This window comes from Thamnophis elegans, chromosome 1 (assembly GCF_009769535.1).
Source record: "Thamnophis elegans isolate rThaEle1 chromosome 1, rThaEle1.pri, whole genome shotgun sequence".
NCBI lineage: Eukaryota > Metazoa > Chordata > Lepidosauria > Squamata > Colubridae > Thamnophis > Thamnophis elegans.
The window spans coordinates 46,805,369-46,825,023 of NC_045541.1; the positions used below are offsets into that span (position 1 = coordinate 46,805,369).

The 19,655-nt window shown below is 38.1% G+C and overlaps 1 protein-coding gene across 1 annotated transcript in view; it reads left to right on the forward strand.

Moving 5' to 3' along the window:
- TMEM163 (transmembrane protein 163) overlaps positions 1-19,655 on the forward strand; it is a 100,032-nt gene that overhangs the window by 63,822 nt on the left and 16,555 nt on the right. The window contains exon 5 of the mRNA XM_032232555.1: positions 9,065-9,161. Coding sequence (XP_032088446.1) covers positions 9,065-9,161 — 97 coding nt within the window. The remainder of the gene's footprint in view (positions 1-9,064; positions 9,162-19,655) is intronic.

Consider the following 19,655-nt stretch of genomic DNA (forward strand, 5'->3'; position numbering starts at 1 on the left):
TACTATTCAATTTCTAAATTGATCTTTTACATAAAAGTAAAGCTGAGAAATATATTATGACAGCAAATTATGTTTTGTTACTAAAATACAAACAGTTCTTTTTTTATACCAAGGATGACATACCTTACATATGATTAATTGATGTACAATTTAAAATATAGCTGTTTATATCTATTGTTTATTTTCTTATATTACTATCTGGAACTAAAAATAAGAAGGTGAATTAAGAATTTCATGGCTAAAGGAACATATGTGGTCTATCTAAACCTTAGTGTTTTTCTTATCTGTATTTTTTTTTCTTTGAGTAGATTGATTCTCTGAGAATCAATCCATTGGAATTGAGCTGGAAAGGAATCTTGGAGGTCTTCTAGTCTAGCCCCCTGCCCAAGCAGGAGATCCTATACCATTTCAGACAGGTGGCTGTCTTTTCTTAAAAACCTCCAGGGATGAAGCAGCACCCACAATTTCTGGAGGCAAGCTGTTCCACTGGTTAATTTTTCTCACTCTTGGGAAGTTTCTCATTGATTCCAGGTTGTTTCTCTCCTTGATTAGTTTCAGAATCAGTTTACATTACCTGTTTTCCTGCTAAAATCAAATATGGCCCTTCAGATATATTTGAATCACAACTCCCACCACTCCCTGAAGTTGACTTGCTGGGATTTCTAATTCAGCAACATTAATTTCTCAGATGAATATTTTTAAAAGGTCTACCATTATGCTTTCTCTCCTACCCAGTGGTAGTTGGCTTTTTAAAGAAGCTTCCAAATAACACCTGCTTTTTATTTAAAAATGTATACAGACTTAAGTTTTATGTAGAAAGTCTTGAGTTTCTAAACATCTCTAGGTGATGGATCAAAGATTTCACGCTGATTTAATGCAATATACATTAAACACTAGTGAATCTGTAAGGCTGAGATTTTGAAAGGCTGTGTTAAAATTGCTGCTTAGGTATGGATGACCTAGGGCAGGCAATTGTTTGAAAATAAGGGTACAGATATTTCAGGATAAAAGTAATTCATAGCCAATTGAATAAATGTTTGTAGAATAATTGTCTATATCATGCAAGGGCTGTTTCCCATCACCTCAAGTCAAATGGGAATTCACATATTGACAATGCTGATATTACAGTCGCCTTTCCTGGCTTTCCAGTAAAGTCAGCGAATTTCTGGTTCTTATTATTCCAAGCTAGAGATTTGATTTTGTCTGTCATGCTAGGTTATTTCAGTGCCAACTTTGGTCAGTGAAGTAATGATGCTGAATTGGTAAAAAAAAGGAAATATAAAGCAATGTGAAAGTGTTAAATATACTGTTGTGAGGACCAATTTCCAATCATCCTGGATTTGTGAAAGGTTTAGCTTCAGGGCATCTTCTCTCAAATGGAAGCTAAATATAAACTATTGAGGTTTGTAATTCTGTTATGGGATAAAACTTGGAGGAAGAGATGCAGGAAGAGTAGTGAACTTCTATGAATAGATCTGAAGGTGATCATACAATTAACTGCAAAGAATTCTGGTAACTGATGGAAATGGCACCGAAAGAGAAGATTTTGGTTACAATGCCATATGCAATTTGATCATTAAATGTGAAAAGCTGCAACTAAGGAATATTTAGTGTCACACAAATGCATGAGCCAACAACAAATGCTTTAATGGAAGCAGTTGAGAAATTTTATGGCAAAATGCAAGAAGGCATGAAGAAAGATGGTAGTGGGTATTTGGAATGCAGAAAATGAAGAAATAGAGGAATTACTGGAAGATTTCAATTACGTAAAACAATCACATTAAGTTTTGTAAAGAAAATTCTTTATTGCATCATCTGTTTGAAGCAGCATAAATGTATAGCACGACATAATCAGATAGGCAACATTAATACACACACACACACACACACTCTCTCATACACTCAGACACACAGATACACACACATATAATTGAATGAATGAATGAATGAATGAATGTATGTATGTATGTATGTATGTATGTATGTATGTATGTATGTATTGTGGTCGGACCACTTCCTATTGAGGCTTGACTTTCGGAGACCAATCCCCCACTGTAGGTAGGAGGAACCGATTAGGTGGTTCCACCCCAGGCGTCTTATGGATCCCCAGGGTTTCCAGACGGCGCTTGGCGTTGTGCCTGATACTCTCGCCCGCAGTTCGGTGGAGACCTTAGTCACTACTTGGAACTCGGTAGCGTCTGGGAGCCCCCACCGAATTGCGCCTTTATGGCCGATCCGCAGCAGGATCCAGGAGGGCTCCTTGGTTTACCGAGGACCTCTGGGAGATGAAGCGCCAAAAGAGACGCCTAGAGCGCCGCTGGAGGGCCAGTAAATCCGAGTCAGACCGAGCACTCTTAAAAGCCTGCATCGGAGCATATCTATCGGCATTATGGACAGCCAAGAACAACCACATTGCCGCTCTGATTGCGTCCGCTGAGTCCTGCCCTGCCGCCTTGTTTAGGGTGACCCGCTCCCTCTTAAATACGAGGGTTGCGGGGAACCCCTTACAAGGTAGAGCAGAGGAATATGTCCAGTTCCTCGTGGACAAAGTTGCTCGGCTTCGGATGGACCTGGACTCCAATTGCGCAGAGCCAGCCAAGGTACCGGGGGAAGGTCTTGAACGATACCTCTGGACTGATTTTCAACCTCTTGCTCCTGATGAAGTGTACAAGGCCATGGGAGCGGTGAGTGCTTCCACATGTGTACTAGACCCGTGCCCCTCCTGGATGGTCGCGAACAGCAGGGAGGTGACGCGGGGCTGGATCCAGGCGGTGGTGAATGCCTCTCTTTGGGAGGGTTTCTTCCCACCGGCATTGAAGGTAGCGGTGATGAGACCCCTCCTGAAGAAGCCATCACTGGACCCAGCCAGTTTGAACAACTACCATCCAGTCTCCAACATCCCCTTCATTGGGAAGGTTGTTGACAAAGTGGTGGCATCGCAACTCCGGCAGTCCTTGGATGAAGCCGATTATCTAGACTCCTTTCAGTCGGGTTTCAGGCCTGGCTACAGCATGGAAACGGCTTTGGTCACACTGACCGATGATCTCTGGAGAGCCAGGGATGGAGGTCATTCCTCCATCCTAGTGCTCCTTGACCTCTCAGCGGCCTTCGATACCATCGACCATGGTATCCTTCTGCGACGGTTGCGAGAGGTGGGGGTGGGAGGCACCGTTTTTCGGTGGTTCTCCTCCTACCTCTTGGACAGGTTGCAGTTGGTGTTAGTTGGGGAGGAGAGGTCGACCCCTAGGCCTCTGAAATATGGGGTTCCTCAGGGTTCGGTCCTGTCCCCCCTGCTATTTAATATCTACATGAAGCCACTGGGGTGAGATCATTCGACGGCACAGGATAAAACACCATCAATATGCGGATGATACACAGCTGTATCTGTCCGCCCCGTGCCAACTCAGTGAAGCGGTTGACATGACGTGCCAATGCCTGGAGGCTGTTAGGGTCTGGATGGGGGTTAACAAGCTTGTACTCAATCCAGACAAGACCGAGTGGCTGTTGTGTTTCCCTCCCAAAAACTTGGTCAATATTCCATCACTCAGGCTGGGGGGTGAAAATCTACGCCCCTCAGACAGGGCTCGCAACTTGGGGGTCCTCCTGGATCCACAGCTGACTTTAGAACACCATTTGTCAGCTGTGACCAGGGGGGCATTTGCCCAGGTTCGCCTGGTGCACCAGTTGCATCCCTACCTGGACCGGGAGGCGCTCACAACAGTCACTCACGCCCTCGTGACCTCAAGACTGGACTACTGCAATGTGCTCTACATGGGGCAGCCCTTGAAGAGTATTCGGAGACTTCAACTTGTCCAGAACGCAGCTGCGCGAGCGATTATGGGTGCACCTCGGTACACCCACCTTACACCTATCCTCCGCGAGCTGCACTGGTTACCGATCAGTCTCCGGATATGCTTCAAGGTGCTAGTTGTAACTTATAAAGCCCTTCATGGTATTGGATCTGGGTACTTGAGAGACTGCCTGCTGCCAATTACCTCCCACAGACCCATTAGATCTCACAGGGTTGGCCTCCTCCTGGTGCCATCTACCAGACAATGCCATCTGGCTATTACCCGGGGGAGGGCCTTCTCTGTGGCAACTCCGGCCCTCTGGAATGAACTCTCCACAGGGATTCGGACCCACACCTCTCTCCAGGCCTTCCGAAAAGCTATCAAAACCTGGCTTTGCCAGGTTTTGGGGGTGATGAGTTCCCCCCCCTCTCGACATGTATGGCTGTGCGACTGTTGCTTACTTCTATTATTTGTATTTCATTTTTTTTATGTTCCCCTTTCCCCCCTTGAATTGTTCACCGCCCTGAGTCCTCCCGGAGAAGGGTGGCATACAAATAATAAAATTCTATTCTATTCTATTCTATTCTATTCTATTCTATTGTGTCACAACCCCTGATATGCCCAAATATGGGAGGAAGCATACTGCTTCCTTTCTCTGTCTATCGGCTCATCACAAGAGACCATCCAGACAGAAAGCCATTACTTTTACTGTTGCCTTTGTTACATTTGTGTTGCATTTGTGCTGATAAATATGGGTATGGGGCATGGCTAGCTAATGAGAGCTAAATAGCTTGAAATAGATCTATACTAGTCTCCCTTTATTTATTTATCAGCACAAATGCAACATGTGTGTGTGTGTATTTATCTATTTATGGGTCTTTTCCATGTAAGATTGAGATTGTCTTGGCAACGTTTCGGCGAGGTCTCACTCGCCATCTTCAGGCTGGGTTTTGGGCTTAAAGCGTGGTCGGAGGTGCCGTCTTTCTATAAATCTTGGTGTTTGTGTGTATAATGCTGGCTTTGTTTCAGTAAGTGGACCGACTGGTCATGTGGTTGTATTATGATTGGTAGATTGGTGCTGATTGGTGCTGCCTGTGTGTTGTTTTGTGTTGGCCCGGGTGGTGGGTGTGGCTTGCTTGTTGACTAGGGCTGGTTTCCAGATGAAGACGGCAAGTGAAACGTTGCCAAGACAATCTCAACCTTACATGGGAAAAGACCCAAATACAACAAAACCAGCATATCTACACCTGCGAAAATCTATATATAGATTCAATATTCATAACATATATATAATGTAAGATGGAGAACTGTAGTTGTCAGGTTATTTTATATCCCAATACCGATTACAGAATCACTCATTAATTATTGTTAGCAAATATATGGATTTAAATTTTAAAAAATTAAAGATGCTGTATACACTAGCTGTGTATCAGGAGAAGACAAGCATATAACAGTAAAACACAGTTGTTATCAAATATTGCTGTATATGCTTGATTTTTCAGGCAAAATGAAATAATTAGGCAGGTTTTAGAAAAAATGGAGATTTACTCTTTTCATCAATGACTGCAGCAAAATCTGTGAGTTATATTAAAGAAAATGGTATTCCAGAACAATTGCTAATTCTTCTGTGAAATCTTTACAATGAATCAACAACAACACTCTTAAGTTTTTAAGAAGATGTTCTTAACTCCGACACTGGAATTTTTAAAGAAGATGTTGGATAACCAATGTGGTGTAGGGTTTCCTGCCTAGGCAGCGGGTTGGATTAGATTAGAAGACCTCCAAGGTCCCTTCCAACTCTGTTATTCTATTCCAATCACAACAACAAACCCTGAGAAAACTTACATTGGAGGCTGTGGTCCGAGCAACATTATTTTGCTCAAGTGCACAATTTATACTCACTACAAGTAAGATATTTGCAGCTAAAGTGTGAACTATGGCTATACAAGATATGAACCTTGGATGGGCACATTTCCAAGAAAGGAACTTAGGTATTGGTAATGAAGATGCCAGACTGACATCCTCATCCCATGGTAAGATCATGAATGGGGGCAGATTTATTGTATAGTGACACAGCATTCCAAAGCAGTGACAGGACTCCAGGGCCATCTGATTATCTGGTATTGAAGGTGAATACTGAAGTCTGGACAGAAGAACCATTCTGCAGCAGTGACCCTGATGTTCTTGAGTGCAATTTGTCCCCAGATTCACACTGTATTTTGAAGCATGATCCTGCTTCACTAATGGCTTTTGCCATCCTAATTCTGGAGAAGGGGTGAAAGGAAGGAGCAGAAATCTTGCAATCTGCCCTGGAAAATTCTCCTTCCATACTCCGTAGTTGGTGCCATAGAAACCATGTTTCATATCTTTCTTTATTGCAACTTTTACAGGGATGTTCATCTTGAATTGGATTTTGGGCATTCTAATAATTTTTATTTATACTATTTATTCTCTAAATGTAAGAAAATTCTAATATACCATATGTAAACTCTAACCCCAGACGGCTGATAACAGCTATTATGTAGTTTAGGTACTTATTTTATTATATGTGGTCAGTGACCATACAATAAATTTACCCATTCCATTAAGGCCATTTAAATGGTAAAAACTATGCCCATAAATGTACATATTATCAATCACATTTAGCCTTTTAAAGTATTCCTTTTTATATTTTATTTTATATCACACTATTATAGTTTTGATATTTAGAATATTCATAGTATAGTTTACTAGTAATATTTAATGATATTGTGATTTTAAATGTTGCATTAGCTGTTTTTATTTGGTTTTAGTTATTATCCTATGGTTTTATACAAATTATCCTTCTAGTGTTTGAATTTATATAGCCACTATATTATAAGAATGGCAGGATGAAGTGATGGAACCCTTATAATTTGAAATATGCAGACAATTTCACATTGTTATATGAAAATAAAAAATATATAAAAAATCTATTATAAAAATGAAAAAGAGTGAAAATTCTGGATTAAACTTGACTGAAAGTGGTAAATAGCTTTTCTTTTAAAAATAAAAAGGATATGATGCTTGAGAAATAAAGAAGTTTAATTCTAGGAATGAAAATAATCTTAAACTTTGACAAGAATTTAAAAGATTAGGAAAATCCATAGAGAACAAAGATCAAAATAATTAAAGCTATGTTTGTTTCAATAGTGATGTATCACTGTGAAATTGAACATGCTGAAAGATATTTTTTTTCAAATTATATGTTTCATGAAAAACCAGTCAGTTTTAACCAAACAAAAACTTATTGGTCTCTTGAATCGATGGATGTGTGTACTTAGGACACATGATGTAAATAGTGAAGTAGAAATGAGTGATTACATATGGTACAGGAAGCTGTAAAAAGTGCAAATGTAACATTTAAATCAAGTAGATGGATGGGACATTTTTTTTCTGAAATAGCCTTTGAAGAGCTATGGGCTCTTTTGTAACTTTTATTCTTGTAAATAAGTTAAGTTGATGAGCATTTGTCCATACTAAGACTAGGAAGTTGAACCTGAATTGAAGGCACCTACTATTTTTTTCTCCCAGTCGATAGATTTTAGTTGAAGTTAAAACAGATTTCCATTTTTATTCCCCCATTACCTTTCCTTCCCATACCACTTGCCAAATACGTTTGCTCTACTGACAGTGAGGCATCAACAAAGAGAGGTGTACTGTCCCTCATCTATAATATGTCCAGTCAGTTGCTCTTCAACCTGGTAATAACTTGCATCCTAACATGCTGCAAAATAGCCCATTTGTTGTTGTTAGTTGCGAAGTCATGTCCAACCCATTGCGACTCCATGGACTATGTTCCTCCAGGCCTTCCTGTCCTCTACCATCCTCTGGAGTCCATTTAAGCTCATGTCTACTGCTTTAGTGACTCCATCCAGTCACCTCATTCTCTGTCGTCCCCTTCTTCTTTTGCCCTCAATCTTTCCCAGCATTATCTCTTCTCCCATGAGTCCTTCCTTCTCATTAGGGGGCCAAAGTATTTGAGTTTCATCTTCAGGATCTGGCCTTCTAAAGAGCAGTCAGGGTTGATCTCCTCTTGGACTGACCGGTTTAATCGCATTGCAAATCCAAAGGACTTGCAGGATTCCATAAGGCCATGAAATGGGAAGGGTGAAGCATTAACAGAGACTGGCAGTGACTGAGGAGAGAGATGGACAGCTGTCTTTTCTTTTGTTATTTGACACCAAGCTCATCCAGTAAGTGGGGAGAGAGGTAGATAGCATGTACATGGATAAGTGTGGCTGACTGAGAAGAAAAGATAAATTCTGGATTTTACTAAGTTGAAAAGAAGAAAAACTGATTACATTATACAACATTTTTTGACATTTCTGAATAGGCTGTATGAAAAATAAATAAGTCTGCACTTCTAAAGAAAAAGCTTTTCTGCAGTCACTTTCATGCGTCTGGTCTTTATTTGCGTATGCTTCCAAACCAGCAGATTGGCTGATGTGTATAGGTTAAAAAATAGTAGCACATTGCTGTGCTAATTATAACAGCCTCAAACTGTCTTAGCAGTAGGTGACAAATTTCTGAATGTTATATGGAAAATGTTGCTTTCTTATTTCATGTAATATGTAAAAGAAACAGATGCTTGCTATAAGGTGAACAAATGTACAGTATCGTTTATTAGAATAATTGCCAAAATATAAAAACATTTTTCTGGGCAAAAGCTGTATTTATTGTGGTTCTATTTGAACTAGTTAATAAAATCTGTTAGTTATGAACTTCAGCTTCCATCTTGAGAAGTTTTAATCAGTTTAACCATTCACATGTCAACTGAAAACAGGGTTGCCTTGCATCAGTACAAAACTCGGCCTAAGGCAAATACTGCACACCAGGTTTATTCACATTTATGCAATTTACATTTTCAGACTACCCTAAGTCCTGAATAAGTGACAAGATCAATATGGGTATCTCACTACATGAGCAATTGCTTGATACTTTAGAATTCCTGACAATTATTTTGTTTCCATATCCTGCTCTTGAATGTTGTTGTGTGGAGTGGTTTTTTAAAAAAATATTTTTTTAAATACAAATAATACAAATCTAGTAAATACAAAAAAAGAAAGAAAAAAGAAAAAGGAAAAAACTAAATAATAAAAAGGAAAAAAAACCAAATGTTAATTTGTTAACAAGTGTTAATTCTTTAAAAATGTTTACTGTGTAAACATTCTGCATATTATTTAGTATTGTGTTTTCATTAAACATTAAACAGCAGGGCATAAAAGTTCCTAAAAACCTTTCTTTCTTTACAGAGCTTGTGTCATCTTGGGCGTGATATTTCTTTTGTCCTCTTTATGTATAGTGATCAAAGCCATCCATGACCTTGCAACTAAGTTGCTTCCAGAAGTGGTAAGATCTTTTTTTAAAAAAAAAATTCTAAATTTCAATGTTTCATTAAGAAAGATTGTTTTGCAGCTGCATGTGCTCTTTTGTAGCTTTGCATTCTTCTATGGAATTGTATAAAAATTGCAAGCTTATCTTTTATAGAGTCAGCCAATGTTTTGTCAATTTTATCTTTATTATTATTTTTTGTGTTAACATACCAAATCCATTCACTTCTAGAAATTAAAAATTCCAGAAATGTGCTGTGGCCAAAAGTTGGATTAGGAGTCATTAGCATGAGGAAATGTTAAAAAACTGGAATTTTTTCAGATTTCCTGTGTTGTAATCTGCAGTGTATGTTACAGTTGAGGAAATTTTGTAACGGTATAATACAAGATTATTCAGAATAGTTGCAACAATAGAAATGCTCTTGTGCTCTTGTGTCCAAGATTCTAGAATGCTCTAGAAGCAATTTACTTTACTGTAGCTAAATGTTGTTACAGAAGTACTGTTTTCTTGAGATTCTACAGATTAGAGCTGCTTAAAGTGAAATTATATTCTCCAAAATCCTATTTTAGGTAGAATTTTAGGTTTTGTTCATCGCATATTCTGCCAAATGTTTAGGCTAGATTTGACATTTTTATTGATCTATTGAGTCCTTCCCAAGGACCTGAGATTGCTAGATGTTGCTGGTGATATTAAAGGTATTGTTGTAAACTGTTCCAATTAAGGCTGCCTTTTGCAATTGACTGGTTGTGATCTTGTTTAATGTTGTTATTACCATCAGATTTAGATGAGATATCCTGCAATTTTTTATGTAACCCATGATGGCAATCATACATAATAGTCCTATCTATTTCCTTCATTAGAAGAATTCTATGAGGGGAGTTGGGATGTGAAAGAGTGGCTGCCAAAAGTTGATCAACCAGCTTTTGTGCTTAAAGGAAGCACACAATCTCCAGGTTTTACGAATTTACATACTATTGTCTAAGAATTATGTCTAGAAGAAAATCAACTAAATTGTCTGTAATAATGGCACAAGGGAGCTTAGCTTGATAGATTTCTTAACTATCTTTCTTTGTACAATCATTTTACAAAGCTTGGTATGAAATTTTAACAGCATGACTCCCATTTTCAATCATGTGGCTTTGGCACAAACTTTCTAATATAAAATTTTCTCTTTATGTTCTGGTAAGAATACAGCATATTAACTCATGGGGAAGAGCAAGTATTAATGAACTATGATTTAAGGAAGTTATGGTTTATTCAGTTTTAATGTATTTATAATTCATATTTTTAAGGTCACACAATCCATAGTTAAGGAAATGTAGCACATAGCTTGTCAAGAGAACCCAATCATAGGCTGTATTGGCATTTGCCCTGCTGCATTAGACTTACCTTTTACAGGTAGTGCTTGACTTAAAACCAATCATTTAGTGATCGTTAAAAGTTACAATGACACTAGAAAAAATGACAACTTTTTTTTACATGATTGTTGCAACAGCCCCATGATCATATGATTTTAAGTGCTTGGCAACTGAATAACAGAATAACAGAGTTCGAAAGTATTCTAACTTTGATGTCTTCCAGTCCAATTTCCTGCTCAGGCAGGAAACCCTATACTAGTTCAGACAAATGATTGTCCAATGGCTTCTTAAAAACTTCTGGAGGCAAGTTGTTCCACTGATTAATTGTTCTAATTGTCAGGACATTTCTCTTTAGTTTTAGGTTGCTCCTGTCCTTGATTAATTTCCATCCATTGCTTCTTGTCCTGCCTTCTGGTGTTTTGCAGAATAGGTTGACTCCCTCTTTTTTGTGGCAAAAAGATATTGAAACACTACTATCATTTACCTCATGTCACTGGCTTGTATTTATGATGGTTCACAACTGTAGTGATTCACTCAACTGCAGCAAGAAAGTTGTAAAATGGGGCAAAATTCACTTAATAACTTTGTTACTTAGCAAGGGAAAATTTGGGCTCAATTATGATTGTCAGGTTGAGGACTACCTATATTAACAGGTAAATAAATTGAGAAAGGAATGGGAGAGAACTCTCCTAAATCCTAGACTTTTATTTCAGTGAAACTTTTCTGAAGCTTTTTCAGCTACAGAAGTAGATCTGCTTTAAATCTCTGCTAACTGTAAGAAAATGAAAAAATAAGACTTTTTGAGATGTACAGTAGAGAATTCCAGCCATTTCTTTCAAAATGCATTTTGTCAGTTTCCAATTTTGAGTCAAGTTATTCATTGTGTGTCCAATGTAGTCCCAGTATTCTAAGAATATTGAATCACAGTTTGAAACCCTCAGATTAAAATGCTTGATTTGACATGATAATGTGTGTGTTTTCAAAGCTCCTAGGGGCAGTAGACTGTATCTCTGCAATTAAACCCATTAGAAGAGGCTTGAAAAACAAACTCACTTCTCAAATTTTTTTTTTTTAAGAGTTCAGGTTTGCCTGTCACATACTTTCCTATGTAAAGCAAACTTGATCAGATTTGACAAGCACACGTGAAGAGGCTATGATTTGATTCAGGTTTGTGATCAGAGATTCAATGACAACCAAAATTGGTTTGAACCATTTTGATATTCAAGATTCTATTAAAAAGATTTGTCTATTTGTCTACAATGGGAAAATTACAAAATGCCTGAAACTGTCTTTCTTTTGGGGAAAGTTTAGGCAACTTTAAAATTTCAGTGGGATACCTTCAGAAGTTTTACCACAAGACATTCTTGAAGTATGCTCCTTTAACAGGGATGAGAAAAGGATAACAAAACAGTCTCTAGGTCTGTGATGGCGAACCTATGGCGGGCATGCCTGAAGTGGCATGTGGAGCCATGTCGCCTGGCACATTTTGTCAGCTTCCAATTTTGAGTATCACCCGTTCCTCTTCTGGGTTTCGGGCATGCATGTGGCAGTGCTGAAAACTGGAAGAACTGGTTTTTTTGTTTTCTGGCATGAGCATGTGCGCTGGCCAGCTGATTGTCGTTTGCGCATGCATGCCAATAACTGGAAGACTAGCTGGCCGACACACATGTGCATGCCAGAAATCAGAAGTTCATTTTCCAGTGTGTGCATGCCCCCTGGGCAGCTCCTCTTTCTGGTTGGGCACCAAGGAGTGTGCATGCTCCCTTTTTGGCACTAGGTGCTGAAAAGTTTCTCCATCACTGCTCTAGGTTGTCTGGGTAGCTGTTGTAAGACAGCAGAATTATACAACAATGCCACAGAAGTAGGCAAGTCATACAAAAGTACTTTGAGCAAGAAAATAGATTTGCTGTCCCATATCTCCAAAAGCAGTAAAAATTTTGGGCAGTGCCTGTAAATGTTAGCCTGGCAACCATTCACTTCAATTTTCCCCAGTCGTGCAGGATTAAACAATTAGATTTGACTAAATCAGTAATTGCTTGCAATACAGACAGCATCTGACTATTGCATGCAATTTTAATATGTTTGGATCCTGCTTTCATTCCCATAGGGATCAAAACAAATCCTATATGTATTTCATCTACTACAACAAAGGAGGACACATTTATTCAGTAAAGGACATTTTGATATGATTATTTATGCATGACATTTACTTACTTACATGACTTATTTGGTTACCTGTGTCATATGATGACTTCATTAAAATATAGCTAAAAAGAAAAATACCTTTGTCTTGAAGGCATTCAAGAGGATCCCTCTAACAAATTTCCCTCTATGTCAAGAGAGAAATTCAGCATATCTGAGAGCTTGAGGAAAGAATTGGTGGAGTGCTAAGTGTAGAAGAATGAAGATCAGTGGGCAGGAGTCTGCAGTTGTAATATTTTGTGCAAGTGGCATGCTTACCTGATTGTCTGAAATTCATATATTCATTATTATATGAATTGTCCTAAAATTTGTGGAAAGGCATTTGGGAATAAAATATGATTAAAATGGTCCATCTTTTAAAAAAATACAATTTTGATCCTTTTTTTAGTGCCAAGTAAAAAGTTCAGAAAGTCATCTAATGAATGTATTTGTTTATTTAGGTTTCTGTGTCATTCGAGTAAATCAGACTCTGAGAAGTATACAGTTTTTATGTTTTATAATAATTGTTACAATGGTTAATATTAAGATAATGTAAATATAACCCCAAAGATGTATAAAACAATTCAGTCTAAAGTCATATTCCCACTTTTAACTAAATAATAAATCATAGCTGCTTTATATTGAATGGCCCTTCTGAAGGGCCAGCTCTTCACTGCTGCATGAAATATTAAGTGGGAAGGAGCCGTCGCTATCTCTAGAGGCAGACTGTTCTAGAGAGCCATCACAAAGATTGTTTGCCATCATATTTATGGGGTCAACATGCCTCTCCGAGCTTGCAGTCCACTTTTTTTTTCAAAGACCTCACTGAAGTGGTAGATTCCACCATCAGCATGCAGTCTCAAAAGATACTCAGATCATAAGCCATATAGGATTTTAAAGTTAACAATCAGCACCTTGATTGTCCCCCACAAGCCAACCAGCAGTCAATTTAGTTCCTACCCTTAGATATATCATGTAGGCAAATCTGGCTTGCTCATTTTGAACCAGTTATAACTTTTTAATGATCTTTTAGGGCAATGTCATGTAGAGTAAGCTGCAATAGTCAAATGTGAAATGACAAGAGGATTCCAAGTGTGTGGTAACTAGCCCCTATTCCAAGAACAGCTACAACTAGAGTGCAAAATGGGCTAGTGGTGGGATTAAAAAATTTTCACTACTGGTTGTGGGCGTGGCTTGGTGGGCATGGCATGGCTTGGTGGGTGTGGCTTGGTGGGTGTGGCAGGGGAAGGATACTGCAAAATCCCCATTTCCAGCCAATCAGCTGGGACCCAGGAAGCAGAAAATAGATGGGGGCAGGGCCAGTCAGAGATGGTATTTACTGGTTCTCCAAACTACTCAAAATTTCTGCTACTGGTTCTTCAGAACTGGTCAGAATCTGCTGAATACCACCCTGAAATGGACTTGTGCAACGATCTTCCTGGCGATGGCCTCTACTTACTTTTCCTGTGACTCCAAGAAAATCCCAAAATATGACCGAGCATTGATGATAGAGCATAATCTTATCAAAAATGAATGTTGGGGTGCCGCCTAAATCTATGGCTTTAGTCATAGTTGAACAGAGATAATTGAGAACTGTTCTCAGTAGTCTTTGAGAAATTCTGAGGACTTGCATTAGTCCTTGAACAGTAGAGGAAGATGCTTCCTGGGAAACTACTTGTGAGAAGGATCTGAGAGTCCTTGTCCACTGGAAATTAAACTAACTCAGTAATGTGATGCAACTGTTTACAAAAGAATGCTATCTTGGAGCGTACTAATAAAACGTAAGAATCTAGATCATGGGAAGTAATTATTCGACTCTACTCATATCAGACCCCTATGGGTATACTGTGTCCACCCTAATTCAAAAAAGGACAATGACAAATTGTTGTAGGTTCGGAGAAAAGTTAGCAAGATGATGAAGTGTATAGAAATCAAGCTTTAGAAGGAATGTTTTAATTTTTGGGGTATATTAAGCCTAAAAAAGAGAATATAATTATGGGGAGATATTGAAAAGTTAAATATAAAAGAGAGAATGGATTTATTCTATATAGTTCCAGAGAGCAGGACCAGAACTAATAGGTTAAAATTACAAAGGGGTGGAAGGAGTGGGTTCATGATAGGTATCAGGAAAAACTATATCAGCTGTCAGCCAGTGGAAAGTATGCCACAAGGAAACATTAGAGGTCTTCAAAGAAAGACTGGATGATTATGTGTTAGAATTTTCTAGTGATGTTGCACTGACCAGGGATTGGATTAGATGACTGCTAAATTTATATTTTGATTCTATTATTTCAATCTCCTGTAATTAGTATTATCTCTCTTGGTTTTGTGTCAACATAGTTTTGCAAGTCCATAGAACAGTTAACTTTTTGATTATTTGCTATTTGTTTGTGACATTTTTGTTTGCTTTGTGTCTTTAAGTCAATGTTGAATCCTGCCAATTGTCTAAATTAGTACTTGAGGTTTTCTTGGCAAGATTTAAAAATTGGTTTGCCCTTGTCACCTTCCTAGGCTGAGAGGGAGTGACTGGGCCAAGTTGGCTTTGGGTCTAAGATGTGAATAGAATTCCTGGTCTCCTGGTTTCTAACCCAATGCATTAACCACTATATCAAACCGGCTCTCAAATGGCATGGATTTGGATCATCATGATATCAATAGACTTGCTTTGGGTTTTCAACATAGAACCCACTTGTAGAATACTTTAGATATTTTTATAATTAAAATTTCAGTATTCTCCACCTTACAACCTTTTAAGTGTCCCAGTGCAAAGTCTGAAAATTAAACATTAAAGACTGAATGTATGCAGAAAGTTACTACTCCACAATTTGGTCATATTCAAACACATTTCTTCTCCCTTTGTGAAAACAGCACCTGCCATTCATTGTGCAGGAGCATTAGACAATTTGGAAATAGTAGGTTCTCTGCCACTTAAATGTGATTTTATGTTTATAAAATCTTTTATAAAATTATAGGCTGTTTATAAACCAGTCTTTCAAATGAGGCTGTAATTCTTGATCTAGGCACAATGGCGATTTATGAAACAATTATTAGGATTTTTTTTTTTGTCCAACAAAGGGATACCACAAGTGCTGCTCTTGTTTGATCTTTATTGTATAGTTTCCATGGCAACCCTTGGCAAATAACATCTCAGTACACCTAGGAAAGTATTGAGATATATTTACTAATAAGATACAGTGTACGATAAGATTAATACATTTCATAATACATCTCAATAAGTGTGCAATGTAGAATAAAAACGATCTCTCTTCGAAATGTGCATGGAATTGAAGGTATTTTTAAAAAATCTGGCAGTGTCCTTTTGTCTTTCTGTCTGATCAGGGAATTTTTGTCTTTAATTTTTTTGATACGTTATCTCTGATTTTCCCTAAAATGTAAAGTATTGTGGCAGAAAGCTTGGAAATATGATGGAGTAGCCAACAATAGCATCATTGTGTATAAAAGGAAAATATCTGTAGGCTAAACACACAAACACAGAGAGAAACAACATAGAGGGCAGCTCCCTCCCTAGAGATACCGTTGTGAGAATTAAGCATGGTTGCAAAATACTGTCTATTGGAAGAGAAGTAATTATTGATGCTAGCAAGACTTCCCACTGATATTTAATATTTTCTGATTTAAACAGTGTATAACCAACCAAATAGAATATTATTTTATATTATTGCTTTGTTCTTGCAACCAAGTCTTGCCTTTCTCTCTATCTCTATTTCTAACCACACATACATACATACATATATTCATACATTCTGTTTTCCATTTTTTTCAATAGAAGATACCTTTTAAGAATAATAATAATTTAGTAAAAATATTTAAAATAGTTTTGTTCTGCTTTTGTACCTAAAAAGCCTTAATGAAAAACAATGCATTTATTGCACAACAGATAATAAATGAACACTGGTATTATATAATTTAATTCTGTTATCAATTAAACCAACTTTAATTTTTGTCTTGGCTCCACTTATATTTTTCTATTTATCCCGGTTGCATATTTAGCCGACTTGTGCTGAAAGCCAAAATTGTACATCCCTACCATATGGAGTCTTCCTTGCAACCAGCATCCGTGAGACTTTATGAAAAAATAGAATGTAAAATCTGCTTACAAAACCATTTTTTCCTCCTTTCTATTTTTGCTCCTTTTTCGGTCACTTGGTTTATCAAGTGTAGCAAACCATGGAATATTCATGAGTGCTGTATAACCATTGTTAGAAACAAATGCAGCCTTTTTCGAGGTTTACAATGAAAAGAAAACAAGTTAAATATAACAGAAATATTTACATATTTGAGATAAAAACAAATCTTTCATCACTTTTATCTGATAGAAATCAACTGCTAAAGCCAGCTTGCTTTAAATGGTTAAGGCACCAGGCTAGAAAACAGATGGTGAGTTTTAGTCTCACCTGGGTGACTTTGGGCCAGTCATTCAATTTCAGTCCAATCTTCCTCATAGGGTTGTTGTTATGGGGAAAATAGAAGGAGAAAGAAGGATTAGGTATATTCTTTGCCCCACCCCCAAGTTCGCCCATGATCCATTTCCCATTCCTTGGATCCCAATAGGCCTTTTCTCACTCCCAGTGAGTCCTTCCAGGGCTTTGGCCTAATTCCCCCCCCACCCGGGCCAAACACCTTTCTCCTCCTCCAAGAGGAGAAAGAGCTCCAAGGCTTTCAGAATGGATTGCTTCATTGTATAGCCTCGTGGCATGATTCTGGAAGCAGTCATGTTTTCAGAAGCTAAATTTCATTTTGGTACAGTCACCATTTGCCGAATTGTGCCATGTGGCCAGGTAATAAAGTAATCCATTTTGCTGCTTTAACGTGATTTGCACAGTGCTGCAGAAGATTTATGCAGCATTCAGAAACTTCTGCAGTGCTATGCAGACCTTGTTAAGGCAGCAAAATGAAGCAGTTTGTCTGGCCTGCCCTCCTTCCCCAATATGAGGTACGGAGAACTTCAAAAGGTAAGTGTGGTGGGTGATGGATGTGTGGGTTCTGGACAGGTGGGATGGGGGAGAGGTATGGGGGAGTGCTGCAGCAATCCTGTGATCAGTCCTAAAGGTGAATGACCACATGCTGCAGCCATTGTAATTTTGAAACAGAGTCATATATCTTTTTTTGCATCTATTGTTTGTTAAACAATCTGTTGTATCTCAAGGGCCATCTGTAATAAAGTTGGTTATAAATAAATAAACACATCAGTCGATAAATATTAGGTTAACCTAACTTCCATGTCAATCCTTTGTAAAGCTTTAAACTTGAATCTTCAGGTGCTCCAGGAACTTTGTGTTTTTTAGCCCCAGAATTCATAAGTCTTCTGTCCCTCATGGTTATTAAATAGTTGTTAAGCAAACTTGGCTTCCATGATTGACTTCGCTTCTTGGAAGCTAACTGGGAAGGGTGCAAATAATAATCACATGACCACAAGATGCTGCAACAATCGCAATCCAAGCACTTTGCCCCTTGTTTGTAGGGGGTGGTACAATGGTTGCAACTTCACTTTTTGCAAGACCATTATAACTTCAAACTGTCATTAAACAAACCATCATAAGTTAAGGACTGTCTTTATATTGATTTGATGCTGTATGATATTCAAAGTCGATGTACTGATGCAGGTAAACAGTAGGGCTAATAAAGGCATATTTACATGAAAGTATTTAAAGAAATATACGTCATAGACCCAAGCACATAGACAAAATGTATATATTATTTAAATATGCAATGTTAATAAATTTATTTTAAATAAAAATGATTTTTCTCATTATGGTAGTGTTTAAATGTTAATCCTCTGGTTGTAATTCAGCACTGCTGTTCTAATTAAAATAGTTTAGTGAAGCAATGAACAATACGAGTCGATGGATTTGTTGCCCTGTTTAATGATTTTCAGAAGCAATATCAAGAAGATATGTGGCACCAGAGAGGAAAGGTCCTGAGGGATAGGGCAGCAGATGGCTAGGATTATTTTATTCATTTACCACTATATTAAAGTATGTCTCATCATTTTTGGAAGGTGAATTAATTTCAAAAAGTAATAATTCACTCCTAGGCCTGTTTCCAGAGATTGTGGACAGATCCTGTTGTCATTATATTCTCATCTTTGCATTGGACCCTTTGGCTGTTATCAAATCTTTGGATGAGAGGTTCCTTTAAACTCTCCAGAACTCCATGACCTTACTCCTACTCAGTCTCAGTCTGTTCATTTTCCAAAGTGGAATAAAAAGAGGACCGATTTAATTTTGGTGCGTGTGTAAAATACCTGTGAGATATTTGCAGAGAGAGTTAGGAAAAGCAAGCAGGTGTTGCAGTCAGCAGCTCTGATGCAGAAGTATTAATAATAGTTCATTGAACATGTTCTGGTGTATGTGTGTTTGTTTGACAGTCTTTGTGCCAGAAACCTGAATTCTCTTTCTTTTTATGTTCTCTTTTCTTCCTCTTCTTCGTTCAATCCTTGGTTTGCATCTCATGAAGCTGCAAATTGGTAATAATATTTTGATCACCAAACGTGAAGGGGTCGTGTAGCAGTATTTTTTAACACAATTGATGGAAAAATCAGAGTACCTTTGCGTTAGACGGAATTAGTAGGAAAGCATAAATTTAGACAGCTGTCGGGTGTGTGTGATTTGGCACAAAATGTTTCTCTCCCCATTCCCCACAGCCTTCTGTTCCAAAGTGGCTAAAGCGCCGTTGTCTGGCTGGCAGAAAGAAAGTGATAGGGAACCAATTCTTTCTTCCCAGTTTTTGAGGCTTGGATCTGCTGCTCTCTACAGCTTCCAAGATCTCAGATCTGTTTTGCTGCAACTGCTGGCTCTGAATATGAATTATTTCTTCTCTCTGTGTGTAGAGTGTACGTGTGTGTGTAGGCAAAGATCAATTTTCTTGCTTCCTCCAGAGGCAGAGAGATGTGTTCTATTGAAATATTCATCTGAAAGACCATCTCTCTCTCTCGTCCCCTCCTCCCATGCCT